Source organism: Carettochelys insculpta, chromosome 6 (assembly GCF_033958435.1).
Source record: "Carettochelys insculpta isolate YL-2023 chromosome 6, ASM3395843v1, whole genome shotgun sequence".
NCBI classification, from domain to species: domain Eukaryota; kingdom Metazoa; phylum Chordata; order Testudines; family Carettochelyidae; genus Carettochelys; species Carettochelys insculpta.
Genome location: NC_134142.1, coordinates 74,878,546 through 74,894,481, shown reverse-complemented (window position 1 = coordinate 74,894,481; position 15,936 = coordinate 74,878,546). Strand labels below are relative to the sequence as shown.

At 42.8% G+C, this 15,936-nt stretch overlaps 1 protein-coding gene across 8 annotated transcripts in view; it reads left to right on the top strand.

The window, feature by feature from the left end:
* The window catches only part of PARVA (parvin alpha), a 208,344-nt gene that overhangs the window by 121,649 nt on the left and 70,759 nt on the right, over window positions 1–15,936 (top strand). For all 8 annotated transcript variants that reach the window (XM_074997362.1, XM_074997358.1, XM_074997363.1 and 5 more), the window contains 2 exons: window positions 3,397–3,537; window positions 5,521–5,636. In XM_074997362.1, coding sequence (XP_074853463.1) covers window positions 3,397–3,537; window positions 5,521–5,636 — 257 coding nt within the window. The remainder of the gene's footprint in view (window positions 1–3,396; window positions 3,538–5,520; window positions 5,637–15,936) is intronic.

Below are 15,936 nucleotides of genomic sequence, written 5' to 3'. Positions count from 1 at the left end.
GTGAATGTTCAACGTTATGCACCAACCAATGAAACAGCTGAGGAATGTAAAACAGACTTCTGTGAGAAATTTCAAAGTGTTGCGAACAAGAAAGCAAAGGATATCTTGATTTTGATGGGCAACTTCAATGAGAAAAATTGGAAGCAAAATACAGGCAGAGAACAGACCGTGGGAAAAGAAGGCCTAGGTGACGAATGAAAATAGAGAGCGCTTCAGTGACTTTTGCTCCTTCAACAGTTTGGTGATAGGTGGTAGCGTTTTTCCACACAAAAGGATCCATAAGGTCACTTGGGTTTCACTGGACCATCAGTCAGAAAACCAGATTGATCCTATCTGTATCAACAGTTCTTCCAGAAGATCGATGGAGGACGTCCATGCTAGAAGAGGAGTTCAGACCACCATTTGGTCATGATAAAACTCAAGTTCAAGCTCAAGAGGTACACTACAAAAGTGACCAAGCCAGGATTGAGATTCAACATGGAGCAGCTGAAGGATTTTGAGACAAGAGCCAGTTTCCAAGTGGATCTGTCAAACAGATATGCACTTCTGACAATCCTTATCCCAGAAGATGCTACCTTGGAACAAATTTGGAAAGACACCAAAGCAGCCTGGAGAGAGACCTGCAATAAAACATTGGGTAAGTGTACAAGGCATCACAAAGAATGGATCACAGCAGAAACTTTGAGAAGAAGTGAAGGAACAAAAGGACAGAAAAGCAGCAGTCAACAGCGGCAAAATAACGGCAGCCAAGGCGGAAGCTCAGAGACTATTCACAAGCCAATAGAGAAGTTAAAAAGTCTGTAAAATGGGACAAGAAAAACTTCATGGAAAACCTTGCATAAGTGGAATCTGCTGCAGGATGGAGAAATCTGAAAGTGCTGTATGACATCACATGGGAGCTAACTGGGTCATGGCATACAGTGGATCAGCCAGTACAGGATAAAGAGGGCCATGTGCTAACAAACCCAAGTGAGCAGCTCAGAAGATGGAAAGAACACTAAAAAGTCTTCAAATCACAAGCTACAGACATTCACAAACAGATGTCTAAGGTATATTCTTCACATCACTTTGTCATAAATGAGGAGCTTTGGAACAGAGCAGGACAAGAACAACTTGACATTCAACTTAAGAGAAGAAAATGGGGATGGGCCATACTCTCACAAAACCATCATCCAACATAGTTTATCAAGCTCTCCCATGGAACCCTCAAAGAAAATGCAAAAGAGGAAGACCTCAGACAATATGGATATCTCCTGAGACTGAAAGACAGCAATTGGCACACTTCTGGAATCAGCTGGAAGTTTTGTCTTGAGACAGAGTGAAGTGGAGGAGACTTGTAGATGACCTATGCTGCACGTGGAGTACAAGGGTTTAGGTCAAGTCAAGTCTACTTCACAGGAATATGCGAGGATTAATTTATTAACGTTGATAAAGCAATCTGCAAATTAAAAGAACTATTATATAGGAGTAATAAATATAATTAGTAGCAATATTTGTCTTTTTAAAATAACAAATTCTTATGAAAAATTTCTGCTTAGTAAGAATTTTGCTTTTTCCAACATTCAAAATTGTATTCATGGATGGAAATTGTATAATCATCTAAGACATTATGCAGGTTCAAAATATTAAATAAGTTCACAAATTGCAGATGAAAATCACTGTTTCGATTAGCCAGTACAATTTGTTGAAAGCGGGTTGATAATATATCTTTAATCATCACTAAATTTGCTTTTTAGAAATATTTTCCTTCACCTTGAAAATGCTTGTACCATTTTGTCATTACACAGACCGAACGTGACTTAAATTAACATCCTTGTCTATGCACACAAATTGCAGTAGTTTTCAAAAATATTTTTTAAAACTGATTTACTTAAATCACTGCAAATTCCTGTATGGATTCACTTCTGTTAGTTCACACCTGGCTTTTATTTAGTAACAGAGAGAAAGCCGTGCTAGTCTATATACTATCAAAACCAAAAAGGCAGTCAAGTAGCACTTTAAAGACTAACAAAATAATTTATTGGGTGAGCTTTCATGGGACAGACCCACTTCTTCAGACCATAGCCAGACCAGAACAGTCTGGTATTATATTTATTTTGATGGCTTTTATTTAGGTTGCTTAAGCCAGTAATTCACTGAGCATGAAGTTGTCACTTTGGAGTGGACAAATCAAACCTTTTTAAGGGTGATATTTGTCTATATCAGGCATGTTGTTCTGTAGCACAATGCACTTGTATGCAGAAGATGCCTCATGGAAGAGTTGTGGAGGAAGCACTAGCATGTTTAATCCTCTTAGATGTGCTTTAGAGGGAGTTACATCCAAACCTTGCTAGTCAGTTTCGACTTTAGGCTTTGATGCTACAGACGTAAAGATTCAGAGAAATAAGGAGAACATGTGACTGATATTGTTAGGATTAAAAAAAGGTTGCTACATCTAAACTACCTCAAGGATTGATGCTCTGAGCTCGATCCAATTGTGGTCAATTTAACAGATCTAGTGAATTCATGCAGACTTTCTGCAGTAATACATATGTAGCCTGAAATTGGAAATCCCCTAAAGGAAAAAAGAGTATCCTTTGCTGAACAGACTGAGAAATCAAGGGTTAATTTTAAAACTATGTTGCCAGATGTCTTCCAACAAGCCACTGTAACAGAATGTCTTCACATCAGGGTTGAAAGTCAGGGGGTGAACCCCAGTGCACTGCTATGATTACAGCTGGTTGCGCTTTGGCAAGAGTTGACTGTGGGATGCCGCTTTGCAGGAAACAGACATGCAATTTAAGGGGGCCAGCTGGGAGCGTGCTGTACGAGAGGTGCGCAGACTCCCAGACAGGCTACCCGGAGGGGCTGGCAGCAGCAGCCCCCATCTGGCACCGATGCCTTGCCATGGGAGTTTGGGGGTGTGTGGAATTGGCTCCTGTCTAGCCATGGCTGCAGCGGCCCAGCTCCAGTCACCACCCTCGGGTAGTCCCCATGGTCTGCCCCCAGTCTGCTGTGGGAGGGTCTGGAGGATTCTCTGCCTGACCCTGCTAGTCTGACCCTGAAAAGAGACCTGTAGGTAGGAGAGGAGGTGAAATTGGTTGCAGTGGCCTAGTCCTGGACAGATAAGTTGATCTGCCCAGCCCCCCCGACACACACACTCTGCCCCGCTTCCCCAGCTCCCTGCCTCCTGCACCCTCCACCCCCGCACCCTAGTTCCCTACCTCTTGATCCCCCTGCTCCTGTACTCCACCCCACAACACCCCCCTGCCCTAAGGCCTCTCTCCAAAGGGGTGAGGCTGATGATACGACAGTACCTTTAAGAAATTTAAGTTACTTTCACTCCTGCTTTGTATATTACTCATGGTACCTAGAGTTAAGGAGTAGACTTTTTTTTTTCTTTTATTATCACTTCAGAGAAACTTGAGTGTGAAAAACTGAATGTTGCTGAAGTCACACAGTCTGAAATTGCTCAGAAGCAGAAGTTACAGACAGTTCTTGAAAAGATCAATGAAACCCTTAAACTTCCTCCAAGGAACATCAAGTGGAATGTTGACAGTGAGTTACTTGTTTCAAAATGGAATGCTTGTTTGTTGGTAGTATTTATATTATAGATCCCAGCTGCAATTCATGAACCTAGACTACTAATTCCACCAATTCTTGCCTTCTTTTGGTAGTGGAAGGTCAGAATGAACACAATTTCTCTCTCCATTTTCTACTGGTGCTCAACCTTTCAGAACCTGATTTTCAAAATATGACATCTGTGTACTGAAAGTTGTGTACCTGTTTGCAGCTGCATTTACCAGATATAATGGTGTCATAGCGTAACAGTATGCATAGTTGCAGTATTCAGGCACATAGACACCCTTTGCCACTTTAAATGCATGTAATGTGCTTGTAGAACTAGACTGGATCAAAGCCAATTGAATATTTGGGATGAAAACTTGGCTTTACTGAAATCAATTGCAAAACTTCTGTTGATGTCAGTGGGGTAAGGATTTCATTCTTAACCTTTAATGTATTTTCAAAAAAAGACATACTAACAACTGGAGGGGGCCACAGCATTTGATTTTGGATATTTGAAATGTTGGTGATCCTCTTGGGACTCTTTAGGGGCAGTCAGAAGGTGAGTGATCAGCACATTCTGAAAACAAGGTCCCTTTAGGATGTCTCAAGATGGGCACCCAGAATCGCAAGGTCATTCTTGAAAATCTTGGCTTCATAGTTTTTTGTCTCCTCCCTTACCCCTTCCTGAGCTATGTTCTCTTTCGACACCATTGTCAGCCCAGATCTCTGTGGAGGTAGAACAGGTAGTATGAAGAGACAGGGTGAACATTAAGCAGCACTAACTTTCACTCTCATCCTATCATGGTTTTTGCCCCCCATAGTTTTCTTCCATTCATTTTTACAGCGTGGGATGTGTGGTGGTGGGGGCAAGGCACCCCTGTGATTGAACTTACAGTTTTAATTTGTCTTTGTTTTAATGTGTTGCATATGTTTCTGAGTTTTAGTACTATGGTAAGAGATTGACAGCAGTGGCTCAGGCCAGTTGTAGTGCAAGGATGTGCAGGCCAGGCTTCCTTATCCAGCTCTGCCAAATCACCTCGTTCCTGACCCCAGCAAATTTTGCCATCTGTGCCCAGTCATGCAGTGGTTTTCAGAGAAATCTGTTGCATGTTTCTGACTTAGATTAGAACTGACAGAAAACATTTCACTGACTCTTACTGTTTTACGTGTATAACAACAGTAATTATTGGTCAGTTTATTTATGGAAAAATGTGCAGCATTGTTTTGTAGCTGTCAACCAATATTTTAGAGCATTGCCCTAAGGAAGCCTATAAATGCAGTCCAAATCTAGGCACAAGCAAAAATAATAAGAAAGGAAGCACTAACTTAGAAATAGGTTCCCCTTTGATGTTGATACTTGATTATAGCTTACCTACACTAAGTCCTTTGATATCATGTAAGTCTTGCTAGTGTTACCTACCCATATGAAACCTGCTAAGAAAAAGCTAAAATAACAAGAACTGTAACAAGTTCATGAGGAATGTTTTAGTCACTGGATTTGGTAAGTTATTACTCAAGGCTTCAGCCAAAATAGGTTCATTTATCATCCTTCAGACATTGACACTTAAAAATGAATAAAGTGCATTTTGTGAATATGAAAATATCTTTCTGACAGTTCATAAAATCATGTTGAAATAAAGAGGATAAAGGACCAGCATACGGAGTGCATGTAGTCAGCACTTTAAGCAATTGTACATAAAACCTGGCTTTTGGATCATGTTGAGATTTCCATCTTCGCAAGCCAATAGTATCCAGACATATTGAAAAAGATTTTTTTTCTTTCACTGTATTTCTACCACCAGTTGGCTAGCAGGAAGGCAGTTGAAGAATAGGTACCGTAATGTAAGTCTCCAGTGAGTCCAGATGCCCAGGGGAAAAGTATCCCATGTTCCCTTGTGTCTCTGCAATGAAAAATAAATATTTGCTGGAGTTACTTTTCCTGATGTGACTTGTGTTTTTAAATATCTGTTTCAGATGTTCATGCAAAAAGTCTTGTGGCAATACTTCGTCTTTTGGTTGCATTGTCACAATATTTTCGGGCACCAATTAGGCTCCCAGACCATGTGTCCATTCAAGTTGTTGTTGTCCAGGTAAGAAAAGCCAAAGTGAATGTTTTTGAAATTGATTGGCAAGTTCTTGGAGAGTGAAGCTAATACAAATAGTTCAAGTGCATGTGCATGTACATGCAGGTTCATACTGCTGGCTGACCATTCGTCAGCAAGCAAAAGGCCAGAAAATGAGTGTTTTCCCAGATTGAGCCGTGCCTCGGAATGTCTTATTTTGATTGCAAAGCAGCCAGGCTAGGACATTAAGATATATTAAATATTATTGCTGGAATGTATTTGTGTCTCTGTCACACAGTAAGATCTCTGGAGATAATATTTATCTCATTTTGGACAGTTTTCTCACTGCACCCTTGTCGTGCAGATATTTAAATCAACCCTTGCACCGAGGGATGAATTGTTACTATTTATTAAATCCAAATCCACATTAGGGTAAAAATGTGAAAAATGCATCCATAAAGAACCAAATTTTGCATTCCTGTTTATTCTGACAAAACTCCCATTGAAGTCAGTGGGCTTAATTCTTCTCTTACGTACTAAATGGTGAACTCAGGAGTAACCCTACTCAAATCAGTGGATCTACATGAATATACGCATATGTCTACACTGCAATCATAGCTTATTCTTGCAAAAAGTCTTGTATCAGTACTGCATCTTTTGCTGGCATTCACAATATTTTTGAGTATCAATCAGAATCCCAGACCATGTGTCCATTCAGATTGTTGTCCAGGTAACAATAAATGTGACTTAGCTTCTGAAAGTGTTTTTGAAATCTACTGATGAGTTTGTTGAAGAATGAACCTAATCCACATATTTGTGTGTGCTAGCTTTAATCAGTGAAGCAATAGCCACTTGGGCTTCTGTTCAGGCTGTACAAACGTGCATAGAACCCTAGGAAATTACTCAGGGAGCTAGATAATGCTGAAGTATATGCTGCTGTGGCTTCGCTACTCAGGTACCTGACTCAACTAAATCAAAACTAGCTCAAGCTTCTGTGTACACAAGCTGTAATCATACGCTGTGACCGCAGTTTAGACACACCCTGAAAAGCATTGTCAAGTAGGGGAAGCAGAATAAGAAACAGGCTTTGCCCCTGTACACACCAAACAAGACTGGGTGCAATCTGCATACTTCTCTTTTACACTGCCATAAATCAGGAGGAAGTGCACAGTGAAGTTTCACTGGGATAGATTCAGTGTAATGTGGGAAGAACTATACCCCCGCTCCCCCGAGCCTGATCTTCAAGTGGTATAGATCACTGTAACTCCACTGAAGTCAATGCAGCCAAATCTGTTTACAGTAGCTAAGGATCTGCCCCAGTATTTTAGAATAATGCATCTTTTTTTAAATCTGTGTGGTTATTTATACACACTGAACCTGATTCTAAATTCCTTGTTGACCTGCAGTGCCTATTTGCATGAAATGGAAGTTTCAAGGAAAAATAAATGCAGCCTTAGGCCTTTTCACTGTTTACATTTGAAAGCCTAGTAGTTTCAACCCCAATACATTCTCTACAATAAGGTCATGGCAAGGAAAGCTCAATAGGCTATGAGAGGCCTGGTTTTGTAAATGCCACTCTTTCCAATTTGATAGAGATAGAGGGAATGTGGGCAGGGGCGGGGGAACTGGAGAAAAGAGTCCATAAAAAATACCTGAATGTGTTTCTGGTGTTTGTTTTCTGTTTTACACACATAGAATATGATGGTTGCTATGGAGGCTCGTGTTAGTTTACTGAAATACAAATTAGTTTCTGAAACAAATAACATGCTAATACCCATCAAGTAATCAGGACTGTGCTTATGAAAGAGTAATTTTAACTTAGATTTCGTTCCATTGTTTTGCACAATAGCTGTTAGGATCTAGAGTAATTAAAAATCTAGTTTATGAGCTAGTTTTTGAAAAATTACCAAACTTGAATTTTTCATGGTTCATTTCTGTATGTTATTCTGCTTTCTTTCCTGTAGTTTTCTTTATTGACAGTATAGGGTTTTTGTTTGTTTGTTTGTTAGTTTGTTTTGGCATGTGGTGAAAGTACTGTTCGATTTCCACTGAAGCCATTGGGAGTCTTCAGGAAGAGCCTTAATTTTGCATTTCTTTACTTTGTATAATATTCAGATGATGATGGGACAGATTGTGCCTAGCTTTTATGCAAGGGTTGGAGGTTGTAAAGAGCATAAGAATCCTGTTGCTTATGCATACCTTTGGAGAACATTGGCAGCTCTGCATTCCTCTTAGTGCAGGAACTGCTCCATTCTAGAACCTCATGGGACCCAAGCAACCACAAAAGGAACAATGAGCTGAAAGTATTGCACTACCCTAAACATGGCTCATTGGCTGTACTTTGAAGCGCTACCAACTCTGAAGCTCTGTGAAGGAGCGAAATGTTTCAGAGCAGTATTGTCTTAAGGAACTCATAAAATCACTTCGACCAAAGAACACTTGAGAATGTTCTGTACTTCAGTTTCATGGTACAGATTATAAGAGCACTCATTACTAAATTAAATTTATGGTGCTTAATCCTATGCTTCTGGCATAGACAAAACTCCTGTTGACTTCAAGAGTAGTTTTGTATGAATACAAATTGTAAAGACAACAATATCAGGGAACAGGGAAAACAGCAAATGATAGTCAACACAGCTCTTTCCCCCTCTCCCCACATCCTGCAGAATATATTTTAATACAGTAATTGCTTTTATAACAAGAAGGATCTGTGACCAGCTGGAGCTTACATCGCCTAAAATGCAGCCTTACAGTTATTACTGATTAGAGACTGCAGAACTGTAAATGCATTAACTTTCAAAGGGTAGCTTGTGTGTTAAAATTTGTTGGAGTCAACACACATCACTATTTTAAGGGAAGTCTCTGAACTGATGCCTAATTCCCTGTGTCTTCAGTAGAAGAGGATGATGTTTATCCTTCATTTTAGCAATAAACTCTAATTTAAAAAAGTATGAGTTGATATCACTGGTACAAACTTTAGAAGCATTGTACATGGCTTAAAAAACATCAATTAAAGCGAAACATAGGGATTTTTCCTTGAGTTAGACTTTTGGTTACAGGACAGAACAAGAGAAACAAATAATCAGCTCAGACAAAATTTCCAAACCCCAAACAATGAAAACAATAAATCTTATGCAACCACCCAAGCTTTTCCCTACTCACAAATACTGATGAGCCTAGGGGATCTGTTCTGGAAGAGCTCATTTAATCTTTCTGTCCCTGGAGAAATCCCCCTCTTTTTTCTGTTTTCTAACAAGGGAGAGATGCTGCTGTGAGTCATGCTAGGTCTACACTAGACTAAGAAAGTAAACTACAGATATGCTATTCTAGCTACTGCAATTGTGTAGCTAAAATCAATGTATCTGTACTTGGCTAATTGTCTGTCTATAGCGGGGAAGGTCGGTGGAAGAGTTTCTCCCATCAACCTCCCTTACTCCTCACATCTCGCAAGGAGTACAGAGGTCAACTGTGACCCCTGAGAGGTTGATTTCGTGCATACATAGTAGATGCACAAAATTGAACTTGGGAAGATCAGCCCTGAGCAGGTTGATCTTTTGGGGTTCATAGAATCATAGAATCCAAAGTCTGGAAGGGACTTCAGGAGGTCATCTAGTCCAGCCCCCTGCTTCAGGCAGGATCAGCCCCATCTAAATCACACCAGCCAGGACCTTGTGAAGCCAAAACTTAAAAACCTCTAGGGATGGAGAATCCACCGCCTCTCTAGGCAATGTATTCCAGTGCTTCACCATCCTCCTGATGAAGTAGTTTTTCCTAATATCCAACCTACACCTCTCCTTCTGTAACTTCAGACCATTGCTCCTTGTTCTGCCATTTGTCAGCACTGAGAACAGTTTCTCTCCATCCTCGTTAGAGCTCCTCTTCAGGAAGCTGAAGGCTGCTGTTAAATCACCCCTAAGTATTCTCTTCTGTAAACTAAATAAGCCTAGATCCCTCAGCCTCTCCTCATAGTGTCATGTGCTCAAGCACATTAATCACTTTTGTTGCCCTCCACTGAACCTGCTCCAGCATATCTACATCCTTTTTATACTGGGGGGCCCCAAAACTGGACACAATATTCCAGATGTGGTCTCACCAGTGCCGAGCAGAGGGTAACAATAACCTCTCTAGATCTGCTTGAAATTCTCCTCCTAATGCACCCTAATATGCTGTTAGCATTCTTGGCTACAAGGCCACACTGTTTACTCATATCCAGCCTTTCATCCACCATAAGCCCTAGGTCCCTTTCTGCTGTACTGGTGCTTAGCCAGTTGGTCTCCAGCCTATAACAATGCTTGGGATTTTTCCATCCCAAGTGCAGAACTCTGCACTTCTGCTCATTGAACCTCATCAGATTTCTTTTGGCCCAATCCTCCAATTTATCCAAGTCACGCTGGATCTTATCACTAGCCTCCAATGTATCTACCTCTCCTCCTAGCTTAGTGTCGTCTGCAGATTTCCTGAGGGTGCGATCCAGTCCCTCATCCAGGTCATTAATAAAGAAGTTGAACAACACTGGGCCCAGAACCCAGCCTTGCGGCACGCCACTTAAAACCAACCACCATCCAGGTATTGAGCCATTGGGCCCTACTGTCAAGCCAGCTTTCTATCCATACTTCCTTAACTTATGGACAAGAATGTTGTGGGAGATTGTATCAAAAGCTTTGCTGAAGTCAAGTTATATCACGTCCATTGGCTTCCCCATGTCCACAAAACCAGTTACCTCATCATAGAAGCTAATCAGATTGGTCAGGCAGGACTTGCCCTTTGTGAATCCATGTTCACTACTTTTGATCACTTTCCCCTCTTCCAGGTGCTCCAAAATGGATTCCTTGCGGATCCCTTCCATTATTTTCCCAGGTACTGATGTAAGGCTGACCAGGCTATAGTTCCCTGGATTGTCCTTCTTTCCTTTTTTAAAGATGGGCACTGCATTTGCCTTTCTCCAGTCATCCGGCATCTCTCCTGATCTCCAAGAGTCTTCAAAGATAATGGCCAAAACCTCAGAAATGATGTCTGCCAATCCCTCAGTACCCTTGGATGCATTAAATCCAGACCCATGGATTTGTGTACATCTGTTTTTCTAAGTAGCTCTTAGCTCGTTCTTTCCCCACACAAGGCTGCCCTCCACCTTCCCTCACTGCAATGTCTAGCACCGTAGCGTGGGAGCCATCCTTGCCTATGAAGACTGAGACAAAAAAGCATTGAGTACATCAGCTTTTCTAACATCATCTGTCACGAGGTTACCTCTCTGATCCAGTAACGGCCCCACACCTTCCTGGATAACCCTGTTATTGTTAACATGCCTGTAGAAACCCATCCTGTTATTTTTCACATCCCTTGCCAGCTGCAGTTCCAATTTTGCCCTTGCTGTCCTGATTACGTCTCAGCATTTTCCAGCTGTATATTTATACTCCTCCTTAATCATCTGTTCACATTTCCACTTTTTATACACATTCTTTATGAGTTTGAGCTGACCAAGGATCTTCCTGTTAAGCCAAGCTGGTTGCCTACCATATTTGCTTTTCTTACTATGCAGTGGGATTATTTGTTCCTGTGCCTTCAGCCAGACTTCTTTAAAATATCGCCAGTTCTCCTTAACTCCTTTCCCCTTCATTTTCGTTTCCCGGGGATTCTGCCCATCAGTACCCTCAGGGACTCGAAGTCTGCTCTTTTGCAATCAAGGGTCTGTATATTACTGCTCATCTTTCTTCCTTTTGTAAGGATCCCAAAGTTTAACATCTCATGATCACTGTAGCCCATGTTGCCACCCACTTCTATTTCTCCTACTAGTTCTTCCCTGTTCGTGAGCAGCAGGTCAAGCTGTACATGGCCCCTGCTCGGTTCCATCAGCACTTGCACCAGGAAGTTATCCCCAGCATTCTCTGAAAACTTTCCGGATTGTTTGTGTGCTGCTGTGTTGATCTGCCAACAAATATCTGGATATTTAAAGCCCCCCGTGAGAACCAGGGCCTGTGATTTGGAAGCTTCTCTTGTTGTTCTCTTGTTGTGTAGACCCACCATCACTTTCATCTTTGAATTTTTCCACTAGCTCCTACTGGCTCTTTGCTGGCTTCCCCCAAGCCCCTCCTTCAGAGGCAAGTTAGCTTAACCCTTTTCTTAGCTCTCCTCTTTTCCTGTTTGTGATCTATGGTAGACCCCTACCATGACCTCACCTTTGTATTTTAACCCTTTTATTCTTACCCAGAAATTCTCAACAAATCTGCCTCTTACTTCCATCTCAACCGCTGTTCAAGTGTATACATATAAGGCAACTCTTCCTCTTTTTCCCTGTCTGTCCTTCTTGGGCAAGCTCTACCCTTGTACACTAATTGCATTTATGTAAAAACTTCACATTGGGGGGAGGAGTGTACACAGTAAAAAGTGTAAATAAAGAAAAATTTCAGTGACACTCATGTATATCGTTTAATTAAACAGGGCCAAGATAAAGGTACCTAATATTCAGTACTGTATACATTACTGAAAAAACCCCATATTCTCCAGTCATTTAAGGCTAGGTTGTAACCATAGCATATGATAGTATGAGGCTGACTGCCCCAGGAACTGAAAAGGAACATGACCACGAATCAGTCAGAATCTGGCTCTTCACTCTTGCTCCTGTGCAGAAAGAAATGATTTTTGATGGCACAATTTGTGACCCTGTCTGTTAGATCTGAGGTGGCAATGATGCACTTATGGGGAGTAGTGGCATATAGGTGGCAGCTGTTCACCTCTCTGTGTAGGATCTGGTGATGTAAGGAATAATGAGGGTCCTTATACTCCCCATGCAGGTGTCCAAAATAGTCTAACGCATGATCAGAAAAACATTTTCTAGTACAGTTTAATTATTTCACTGACTAGAAAATTCCTATGAATGTTAGTGGGAGTTCTGACCCTAATTCCCCATTACGAATGACATAACCTCAAGGTTATGTGGCTTCAGGTCAAAAGTTAGATCTTATTTAGTACTTGTTTATAGTTACAAAACAGACCTGGAGCATTTAAGACTTTCTCCTCTAAACTAAATTTCACCTAACATTACTTAGTTCCCTGTCAGGAGAGATAGTGGTTAGAGCATTGGCTTTGCAATTCCAGGACTGTGAGTTCAGTCGTGGAATGGGCCTTTTAAGAGCCGTGGGCAGGTTAGATTTAAAAAAAAAAAAAAAAGCTGTCAGCAATAGTGGTAAGTCCTGCTTTGAGGGCAGGGGACTGGATACGATGACCGATGACCTCTCAAGGTCCCTTCCAGTTCTATGAGATAGGTATATCTCCATGTTTCAATATCAGTTAATATCAAACCAAATCCTCAGCCCACCATGCAGGCTAAGATGCAGGACCCTGCACTGGGGTTGTCCATGCATCATTTCTCTACAAGCAAAGAGGGATTAGCAGCATAGCTGCTTCACAGATACCACCTCCTCCTTGTTGAGGGTACATCTACACTAAGGCAGCTCCTACGTTTGCCCTCTCCCATCGCAGGTGGCGTGGTAACAAGGCAGTTCAAAGCAGGCTAATGAAGCACTAATGTGCATATTCAGCACCTCATTAGTATAATGTCAGCCACCCATATTTCAAAGTGCAGACTTTGAATTGCAGATTGAGAGTGTAGATGGGGGCAGCTTCGAAATAAGCGCCGCACTTTGACGTTCCCTCACTCCCACAGAACTAGATCAGAGTAGGGTAATGTCGAACTGGAGCACTTATTTTGAAGCTGCCCTGGTCTAAACTGTCCATCTGCAATTGGAAGTCTGCACTTTGAAATTTGTGTGGCTGCCATTATGCTAATGTGGGCTGTGAACAGGGAGAACCAGCATAGGGCACTGGGCAGGGGGCAGGGAGGTCTGTACGTAGGGCATGGGGCAGGGGAACAGGGTGGGCTGTGTGCTGGGAGAACAGAGCGGAGGGTTCCGAGCAGGGGGGTGGAGATGGACAGAGCCAGGGCCACGTAGGGAGCTGTGGTCAGGGGGTAGGGGCACTGCAGAGTGCAAAGGGGGTGCAGCCACCCCCCCACTAGGCACAGGTGATCCCCAGGTGTAGGTCACAGATGGTGGCCCCCCAGCAGCCGCCTTCCTGCAGGTCCGCTGCTCCCTTCCTTCTGCCCCAGGCTTCCGCTGCGTCCAGCAGCCGTTGGGGCATCCCACATCTCTTGCCTGCTGCCAGGCTTAACCTCACCCCCTGGCCCTGCATGGCCCTGACCCACCTGAGTTCAGACTTGAAACACACACCCTGCAGCCTAAAACTACCCCACACTCCACCCCGGCTTAACCCCCTGCAGCCCCAAACTGGCCCCTCACCCCTGGGCTTAACCCCTTCCCACAGCCCCAAATTGGTCCCTCACCCCCAGGCTTTACCCCCTTCCCACAGCCTCAACCTGGCCCCCCACCCCCAGGCCTAAAATGCCTCCCACAGCCTCAACCCACCCCCCACAGCCCTAAACTGCCCCCCACATACCTCACACAGAAGTGGTTGGTGGCTTCCCTGCTGTCTCACGTGCAGCAGCACCTCCGCCCCTGCAAACCTCAGGAGCCAGAGGCTCACCTGAGGCTCCTGTTAGCATAGTGCTGGCACCAGGATATAGGTAGGGCCCTGCAGGTGGAGCAACCAGAGGCTTCTGTTGATGATCATAGCAACAGCCCCTTGAAAATCTTTGCCACAGGGGCAATTCCTCACCCCCACCCTGCCACCCCAGTGACAAGCAGCTCCTGAAAATTTTTCCAGTCTTTTGAGCCTTCACTGCATGCAAGCAAGGACATGCTGCTGTCTGGAACCACACTGCACCAGAGGCACATGTTTCTGGGGTCGGAGGCTGGCCATGTGGTGTGGTTGGGTGGGGGATAGACCCCCGACTGCGTGTTGCCTATGGGTGGGGGCTGCCCCTGGACAAATGTGAACCGCAGAAAAGAAGTTTCTCAGCCTCTCATACAAGCATGACTCCTCAGCCTAGCTGCCACATGGTGTGGTGAGGCAAGGGCTGGTCTACCACATGACGGCTGGAAGGACTAGCCAGCCACATGGTGAGGTGGGGGCTAAACCCCCAACTGAAAGGTGCCTTTTGGGAGACCAGGGCCTCCACATACAAAAGTGAAGCTCTGAAAAAAAAATCTCGACCTCTCCTGCTGTGTCCTGCGCAGTACACGATACCCCACACTCTCATGGCCGCTGTCTGGTCCTTACAGCCAAGCCACCACATTCTCTGTTGGGATGGGGGCTAGCCCATAAGACAAAATGAGTCCCTGGCTCTCCTGATGGTTCCATTGTGTTGCTCTCTAAAGTGAATAGGTGCCATCACCATGCTGATCATAAAGAAATTAATTCAAAATTGCCAGGCATCCTGTTTCCTACTTCCCACTCACCTAGAGTGATGACCTGAAAGGATACCTCGAGGGCATTGTGAGACAATATCCATGGCTAATAAAGTCGATTTTAACCCTGATAAATTTACACTGTTTTAGGTCAACATTGCAAATTTGTTTTTTTGTTTTTTTGAGTAACTTCACTGGGAAGCAGCACAGAATTTGGCGTTACAGCCACTTAGAATTGACTTAATTGAGCGCTGGAGTGTAGACAGAGACTTTTTAAATTCAGTCATAGCGCCTTAAGTTCAACTTTATTTCTTAGTGTAGACCATCCCTAAATAGCCACTAAAACCACTACACTACTTCTTTTTGGAGGAGGAATGATCAGCTTCCCTTGAGATTGTTCTCCTTTAGACCCTTTATGCAGTGATGTACTGTGTGATCTCAAGACAAGTAGAAATGTGGTTTTGCACATCCTTGTGTGATGGAGAGTGGACAAGGGTGGGGAATACTCAGAACTTGCCTGATTTTTCTTTTTGTACCGCAAAATTTGACTGTACCTCTTGGCTCACATTGGCAAATTTTTGAAATAAAAATAATGAAGGGGAAAGAAAGGGAACAGGGAAAAGATAGAACAGTGTTGCAAAAACTGGGACTGTATTGGCACCATTTGCCGAGGCTGCTTTTTCAAATATAGCCTGCAATCAGCACACCATCTCTCTTTACCAAACCTGTTGTGTGCTTAAGCTGTTTCATACTCTTTACTTAACTGGGGCTTTAGACAGAAACATGAAGGAAGAAAGATGGAGAAAGGAGAAGAAACTGATTTTTTAGCCCTTAGATTCTCTGCTACAGGAGGTGACATTTGAAGTCTATTAGTATTATAGCATTGGTATCTTTTCTTCCATATTTAGGTTAACAAGTGAATTGTCAGGACTAAATTCTATAGAATACATACAAATGGAAGTAAAATAATATAGTCAGTTTGAAAAAAATGAAGTTTTTTATTTTATGTTTATCTGATGGCATTTGTA